This window comes from Corylus avellana, chromosome ca1 (assembly GCF_901000735.1).
Source record: "Corylus avellana chromosome ca1, CavTom2PMs-1.0".
Lineage (NCBI taxonomy): Eukaryota > Viridiplantae > Streptophyta > Magnoliopsida > Fagales > Betulaceae > Corylus > Corylus avellana.
In genome coordinates, this window is record NC_081541.1 from 7,246,180 (window position 1) to 7,254,817 (window position 8,638).

The window sequence follows — 8,638 nt, forward strand, 5'->3', positions numbered from 1 at the left end:
TGTTTTTTTAGAGGGTGTTTTTTATTTGGAAAAGTGTTGTAATGTAACATAAATGTGAAAATAGTTGGGTATTCGTGTTTTAATTTTGAGTATTTTTGTTTTGAAAATAGAAAACAAAATTGAGAAGGGGAATGATTTAATCAACAATGCTGATCATTTGTGTTCAATGAATGATTGAAGAAAAAAAGAAAGAAAGAAAAAAGAAGAAGTTGAATTTGTGCCAAGTATGACATACCTCTAATCCCTCCTTTCCCTGATATTTTCAATCCACTCGGGTAAAGGTAATAAGTTGGACTGGAAAGTGGCTTAAAGTATTAAAAGCCATTCAAATAATTTCTTATCTGAGCCGTTGAAATTTCTTTTCTGTCACTGTGGGAAATTGAGATGTCACCTGAATACGGCAGCAGTGAAGTGACGGTCAAAAGATCTCCCAGTAGGATCAGAGCTAGCAAATCAATTTTACCCCCGGAGATTCCCTTTAATTTGATTCGTGAGGTTCGAAGTGAACCTCCAAAATCCAATCAACTGGTCCAAAAAGCCGGCTTCAAACGAGTCAAGTGGAATTGAGATTTAAAGAAAAAAAAAAAACTAACTAGCTGGAGAGCTCGCATAACACAAGCTACGTCGTGCAGGCAACTCAGTCCTTGAAAAATGACCTCCCATAAATAAAGGTTGTGTTCGGCAAAGTTTGGATCGGATCATATTAAAAAAACAAAAAAAAAAAATTTAATTAATCTCAACATTTTTACTTTTTACACCACATTAATCACTTTTTATTATTATTTAAATAAAAAAAATTAATACAAAATAAATTATTTCACTTTTTTATATAAAATATTTTTACTTTTTTCTCTCATATAAATCAAATCTACTATAGTATCGTTTTACTTCCTTTTTTCATTCCATTGCCAAATAGAGCCAAAGAAGATGGTAAATTTTCATACTTGGGAGGAGGATGAGGGCAATTTCTTTGCAATAGCCCTGCACCAAAAGTTAGTCAAAGTATGCGTACATTAATTTAAACTTTTAGAATAAGTGATGATTTAACAAAGTATTAGAGCTAAAGGTTTTGGGATTGAACCTTGACTCCGTCAAATTACTTCAATTTAAATTAAATATTTCATATGTTGAACCCCACTTATTAAAATAGAGCTTGAGCTCATATGTGAGGAGAAGAGTTAAAGTAATGAGTAAGTGATTAAGTGATTACTTTTTCATGTGCTTTTGGAAAAGAGAAATGTTATGAGTATTAAAATTTTTACAAAGAGGTCGAGGCTTACCAAATTGATGTGTAGCTTATTCATTGGTACTCGTTACATTTATTTTAATTAATTGTTTTGTTTTTCTTCAATGAATGAGTTACATATATACCAATTAGGTAAGCTTCTCTTAATAAAAAATTTAGTACCCCTACCATTTTTGCCTAACTTTGGGCCAACTTTTGCCTTATTTTTTTTTAAAAAATAAAATAAAGTAAAAAATGGAAAAAATGTATGAAGCAACCCTATCTATTTTTTGTCTTTCTTTTATTTTGTATTTTTTTAAAAATGAAAAATGGTTTTTTTTTTTCATAATAATGTCAATTTTTTTTAAAAAGAAAATGTCATTATTATGAAGAAAAATATCATTTTTCATTTTTTAAAAAAAATACCAAATAAAAGAAATGCCAAAAACAGATTGGGTTACTTCAGACATTTTTTCTATTTTTTATTTTATTTTTTTGAGAAAAAAAAAAACAAATAAAACAAAAGTTAGATTTATGTTAGACAAAAAAATTGGGCCTTTAGCATTTGCCAATTTAACAATGGCTAGTCATTTTAGCTAAAAAAAAAAAAAAATAGCTGTTATAGAGCTCAAACAAATTTGTTGAGCATGGTACACCCAACAAAATCGAAGGAGATTCTTTTCTTTATTAGATCATTCTCTCCTCTCATTTAAAAAATTATGATTGTTGAAAAAAAAAAAAAAGTAAATAAAATAATAGTGAAGTATAACTAAAATAGAGAAGAGATATACCTATTTTTTAGTAATTAAAAAAAAAAAAAAAGTAGTAATTTTTGTAAATAAAATTGAGCTAAAAATTGATGAACAAGTTATAGACAATAGTACGTACTAGTGCAAGATTAATTTGGATTTGCGTGAGCATGCCGTATCTTTGTTTCCCTCTTTACGAGGTGGAGGTTTGAAGCTTTTAGGGAGGAAGAGGATTCTCTGGTCTCCCACGAGCCACAGTCGTAGTACGTAGTCCAAACAACTTTCACTTTCCACGGCTGCTGCTCCACCTTTTGTCCCTAAAGGAAGACGAAACAGGACAACAACACACACAAATCTAAGCAAAAAAAAAGAAGAAGAAGAAGAAGAAGAGCTTTCGGCAGGACTAGAAACGTTGCAGACAATCCTTTGACGAGTAATTAGAAATAGTTCGATCAATTTTGCACCATTTATGCCCCTTGAATAATATAAAAATTACAACAAACTCACCCAAGTTGCATGGCAAATGGCAATAACACAAATACATCGGACTGATTAACAAAAATTTTTGAGACAATTTCATGGGAGTCGCATTATGCTCCATCGGAACATAACATATTATGTTCACGAATTTATTACAGGAAATAAATTTAAGTAAATGCCCAGATGATTATTACTCCGGAATAGTAACCAGCACGGGGCGCCAAGCCCTTCTCAACAGCGCCCTGTGCCGGAAACCCGTCCAGGCCGGCCTCGGAGACGCCGTTCCGGCTTTCCAAACGTTCAAACCGCCGCTCACAATCGAACCGACACTCGTCTCTTTCGTGTCTCCGAACGGCGGCGAAGACCCGAAGAGGTCCTTGAGAGTTTTGTGTCCCTGCGCCGCCACCAAATCCTTGTCCTCCTTCTTTTGCGGAGAACAAATAGGAGGGATTAGTGGGTGAGCCATGCGAGGTGATCGGCGGCCTAGCAGCATTCGGAGAGTGGTCTTGCGGCGACGGAATTGGACAACCGGGCTCGTCCTCGGGCTCCGCGTGGGGCTCGGCGCCACGCCGCACTGGGTCGCCAGCAGCTTGAACTTCTGAAGCGTTGCCATGTATATATGCCCAGCTGATTCTTTGCTCTCTCTCTCTCTCTCTCGCCCGTTTTCTCCTCCTGTGTTTCTTGAATTTCGGTGGGGTTTGAAATTTGGAGGTGCTTAATAAATGATGGTGGGGGAGTGAGTGAGAAAAGGATGTGATTGTTGGGAATGGGTTATCATCTTTTTCCCTTGAATCACTGATTGGTTTTCGTTTCTTTTTCTTTTCTTTTTTTCAGCAATTTCGAAGCTTGGACTGGGCGGTCGATGGTTGAAGGGTGCATTTTCCAAGTAAAATTCCATTTGTATGGGTTCCGAAAAAGAGGCATTCTCCACTACTCGCTCGCTTCGGATCAAAAAAGTATAGAATTTTTTTTAAAAAAAATTTAAAATTCTCAAATTCATAATTATTAGTCATTTATCTTATTTAAACGTTTAAAATAAGTCATATTTTAGTATTTAATGAGAAAGTTACGTACCCAGGAAACATAAATTTAGTAACTTCCTTATTAAATATTGAAACATGACTTATTTTAAACGCTAAATGAGATGAATGATTGAAATTTATAAATTCTCAAATTTAAAAGGAATTCTAAGACATCTCAATCCCACTCACTTGTCCCAACTAAGCACTCAAAAGTCATTATTGACCTTCATTCCAACCATCCAAATTATGCCATAATTTTTTATTTTATTTTTTTTGAAAAAAATAAGTTTTATGAAGGTCAAGGGACCTGAAGATGAGTAATGGCATATTTTATAGGGTCACAAAGTCACACTTGTAATGCTATACAATTTTGTTGCCGGCCGGCTAAGTAGTTAATAATTGAGATTCCTGAAGATTGTTGGATGAAGAAGATGGAATATTATGTTTTGGCCATCACCACAGACTCCACAGGATTTTTTTAACTAGAAAGGAAAAGAAGAGGATGCACATGCATGAGGCTTATCATTGGAGAAATGGAATGAAATGCTAAGTTAAATGTAACACGCGGGAAAAAAAGCAAAGGAGTAAAATTCTAAGTTGAGTGTGTTTTTCTCAGTAATAATGAGTTTAGCACGATAGAGCTTTAGGGTTTAGATCAAAGGAGGCTCAACAATCCAAGTTGAAAATAAAAAATTTTGAAGTTTCTATACAATCTCGATCGACCGAGATGTTTTTGCCATGTGTCAAATGACTTTTGGGGAGAGAAAATGGACGATTGAGATTGAAGTTAGTGTTCTTGATTATTTGAAAATGCATCTCCACGTATCTTGGTTTGCATACGTAGAATGAGATCAACGGCTGAAAATTTTGTGTAACACTTAACACCCCTACTTTTCATCTGTTTTTTTTCTTTTTTTTTGCTTTTTTTGTGCGAAATCTATGAGACATTACTATTATTACTTTTCTAATATTACTATTATTACTTAACTTTAAGAATAGCATAATTATAACTCTAAGAACAATTATGCTACTTCAGCTTAATATATAGTAGTCCTAAGTTCTTGGTGGGAAGAATTAGTGAGGATTTTGAGGGGTTTGATTGCTGTTTTTTTTTTCTAAGCAAATACAAACATAGGGAAGGGTTATATAGGGGGATCCTTCCCACTATTGATCCTAATAGAAGAGTATAAGAGGGAGAAAGGGATATGCATATGCTTAACGTTGGGAATGGGTTATCAACTTTTTCATTGATTCAGTGATGGGTTTTTGTTTTCTTTTTTTGGCAATTTCAAAGCAAGGGCTGGGCTTTCAATGGTTGAACTTGAAGGGTGCATTTTTCAAGTAAAATTCTATTTGTTTGGGTCGTGAAAAAGAGGCATTCAATCCATTCCTCCCGATTCCCAACTAACCCACAATCGTTTATACAATTTTCTGGTGGAATCCAGCGCTCTCAAAACAGAGTTGGGTCAATTTTTGCTTGCAATTCCAAGCGAAATCCGCCAAGAAATCCGGTGGCATTACAACAATGGAAGGATTGCAATACCTTTCTGAGATACCTGAACGCAGAACTCGGGAACAGTTTCAGATTTTGATTGACGAACCTGTTTATAAGGTTGTTAAGAAATTCGCTTCCAGAGCAGATATGGAACAGATTGATGGGTGAGCAACATGTTTAAATACGATAAGACAAAATTTGAAGATTTTGTTGAATCGTAGATATGTTTCTTTAAGCTCCAATCATTGAATGGCTCACTTGGACATTACAACAAACACTAAACAAGTAAAGTATTTAAACATCGATGCATACAATCCACAACTTATTTGATACATGGTAGAGTGCAAAAAAGCAGTGAAACAAATTATCCGAAATCTCTGCTATATATATATATATGAATGATACTAATAACTCCATTCATATTATGTATATTCCCCCAAAACTTTAACCTATCAACGATATATGCCTTCCATGAACAACACAGAACGAGTAGATGAGAAGAAAATGAAATTTCAAAGCACACTCATTTGCGTCTGAAGGAGTGTTAAACATATTTTTATCCCTACTCGAAAGCGTAGCAGCATGGAGAAGAATTTAGCTACTGATATTAGGTGTAGTAGACATCCTAGGCCAATTAGTGTTCACAGAAATTGGTGAAGGTGGCAGCTGTTTAGTCTTCAACAACCCAACCTCATCAGATTCCGGCGAAATTGGTGGCTTTACATTCACGATCACATCACCATCAAATCCCTTCTTTTGATCCACCGGCGCATCACTACCACTTTGAATCTGCTTCAAAGCCTCCAAGACCTCATCCATGCTAGGTCTCATTTCCTTGTCCTGTTGTATGCAATGAAAAGCCAACTGTGCCACCAAAATGGTCATCCTTTCAACTTCTTTATCTGACTCAAATCCAAGATGTGGGTCGATCAACTCATGGAATGCGGATTTTTCAATCTTGTTTATGGCCAACTTAGCCAAGTTAATTTCATGCCTATGCCTAGCTATATCAACAGCCGGCAGAGATGATATGAGCTCGATTAGAACAACCCCAAAGCTGTAAACATCACTTTTAGTAAGCTGATAACATTGACGATATTCTGGGTCAACATAGCCTGGAGTTCCCTGAGGAGCTGTTGAGACATGGCTGATATCATTGGGGAACAGCCGAGAAAGCCCGAAATCTGCAACTTTGACGCAAAAATTGTTGTCAAGGAGAATGTTGTTAGTCTTCACATCGCGATGTATGATTTCAGAAGCATGGAGGTAAGCCAATGCAGCAGCAGTTTCTATGGCAATGTTCATACGAGTCGGCCATGTAAGTGAACCCGGCGTCACTCGTTCTCCATGAATATGGTCGGCAACAGTGCCATTGGGAATATATTCATACACAAGAAGAAGTTGACGGCTGCGTTGTGAGGTGCAGCCATATAGGGAGACTAGATTTTTGTGGCGCAAGCGGGTGAGGATTTCAACTTCATTCATGAATTGTGCTACTCGTCTGTAGTTGTGCTCGTATAGGCGCTTGACTGCAACTTCCCGCCCATCACGGAGTTTGCCTAATTAAGAGAATTAGCCCATGTATCAAGATGCATGCCAAGTCTCTGTTTCTTTCTTTAATTTTATGTTGTTATTTTTTTTTGCGCTTTTGCTTAGAAAGTTTAAACTATAATTTAGGTGAGGATGAAAGTGAAGTAATATTGTGTTTATCATCTTACCATAGTAGACAATTCCAAAGCCTCCATCTCCAAGTTCTTTTTCAGTATCAAAATTATTGGTCGCTTCTTCAAGGTCGCTGTAGGAGTAAACAGGGACTCCAAAGTAGAGACTCCCCCCTTCCAGGTCTGGTCTTGAGGATGGATCAGAATTAGCATTCTTTGCCAGCATGTTTGAAGAAGCATATTTTGTCTTATAATAATGCCGCATAATAAAGAAAGCGCAAATTATTATGATGGCTGGACATCCGACACCTAAAGCAGAGTAAAGGAAGGAGTTAAGTGTCAACTGACAAGAAGCAATGGAGGAAATTCACGAGATAGAAAAATTTTCTATTGAAGGTTACACAATAGAACTTACGCATGAAAGACACAAGTTTGAAAAATTGACTACTTCTTTACAGTGTTGTGATAGTATCCTAATCATTCACTTTTGGCATTTGAACCTGGCCATCATCTAGGATATAGCCTTGGACAAAAGGAGCCATTAGCTAGATGGCAGATGGAAAATTTGCCGTTGCATGAAAATTACAAATTTAGAGCTCTAAAGCTAAAGCTTTGACAACTAGCCACACGCAGTGGAGGAGAAAATAAAAAAGGCTTGGAACTAGCAACTTAGATGTGATGAATAACATAATACTACTTTAGTATGGAATAATTTTATTCCCATAGGCTGTCCAATCACAAGTGAACAACAATTTTCAACAAGAAATTTGATTGAAGAGGTATCTCACCTAATCCTATCGCCAGTTTGGTTTTGTTATTCCCTGCAACAACAGAAGATACAAACATAAAAGATGTTAGTTTAAACAAAGAGGAATGAAGTGAAGCAGCTAAATTGGCAGCCTTTGAATCCCTTAACAGTCAAAACCAGCTCATAAGTATCTCATATGGGTTTCATTGCAACAAAGTTATTACTATTACTCATAATCTAAATTTGACACTCATCCAAATCAGCTCTATCGCTTTATAGGCGTGGATTAGGGCATGGAACAGAAATAATAGCAGCACATGTATTAGGAATAAATACAACGTAAAAAGACAGATTTATATGCATTTTCATGAATGTATGCGTGTATCCCCAAATATTTTGTGTTATTCCTAGGTCTATACCTTTCTCTGCATCGTCACAATAAAGTTTTCCGTTGTGGCCTCGCTTACATTGACCTTCTCTGCATCCGTTACATCCTCGGTTACAAGAAAGTATCCCCTTGTCGTCGGGCTCACAATGACCTCCTCTAGTATAACATCCGTAACATTCATCAGACACATACTGTTTAAGGTCGAACTCAGCGTTTACCAGTTGAAACAGCTCATCTTCACCTGGCGACCACTTCGGATTCTTTGGGAGCTGAATAATTGAACATCCAGAGAGAGAAGTGGGAAAACTATCGCTTGAACCATTATAGTAGACATCATGCTCAATGCAACGAATCTTTTTAAAATTTGTTGGGCGAGAAATATTGAGAGTGCGATTGCATTTAAAAAAGGTCTGGTTGGGGGAAAATTCAAAAGAGATGAACGAAGAGCTGGGAAAAGTCAGATTATGTAAGAATTCACATTCAAACCAATCAGGGGCTGCAGGGTACAGCTCCCCAAGCCATTCGGCTCTGATACGTATTGTGGTGTTATCCGGATAGATTTTTAGAACTTCATATTGTCTTCCAAACTCCACCAGTTTGAATATCGGAGGCGCATCATCCCGGCACTCTATTGTGAAAACACCGCATTCTGGGTTTTCCTCCTTGGTGAATGGAAAGCCAATCGAGCCCAGACGTCCGCAGGGAAAGGGTGGACATTTTTGGGTGTATGTCTTTTCTCCTTCAGCAGAGTGAAGCAGCAGGAAATTTAAGAGAACAAAGAAAACGAACAGAAAGACAGAAGCCATACCAAGATTCCCAATTCAGTACCGGAGAAGACAAAGAACACGACCAACAACTAGTTGCTCTAAA

The 8,638-nt window shown here is 36.7% G+C and overlaps 2 protein-coding genes across 2 annotated transcripts; both read right to left on the minus strand.

The window, feature by feature from the left end:
- Positions 1 to 2,458: 2,458 nt before the first annotated feature.
- On the minus strand, positions 2,459 to 3,199 carry LOC132185038 (uncharacterized). The gene has a single exon (XM_059598858.1). The coding sequence runs from the start codon at positions 3,065 to 3,067 to the stop codon at positions 2,645 to 2,647; it is 423 nt and encodes a 140-aa protein (XP_059454841.1). The 5' UTR covers positions 3,068 to 3,199; the 3' UTR covers positions 2,459 to 2,644.
- Positions 3,200 to 5,228: 2,029 nt separating this feature from the next.
- Positions 5,229 to 8,638, minus strand: LOC132184977 (LEAF RUST 10 DISEASE-RESISTANCE LOCUS RECEPTOR-LIKE PROTEIN KINASE-like 1.1). Its single transcript, XM_059598787.1, has 4 exons — positions 7,800 to 8,638; positions 7,421 to 7,453; positions 6,690 to 6,941; positions 5,229 to 6,530 (listed from the first exon to the last, which is right to left on the minus strand). Exons 1-4 carry the CDS (start codon positions 8,572 to 8,574, stop codon positions 5,566 to 5,568), a joined length of 2,025 nt encoding a protein of 674 aa, XP_059454770.1. The 5' UTR covers positions 8,575 to 8,638; the 3' UTR covers positions 5,229 to 5,565.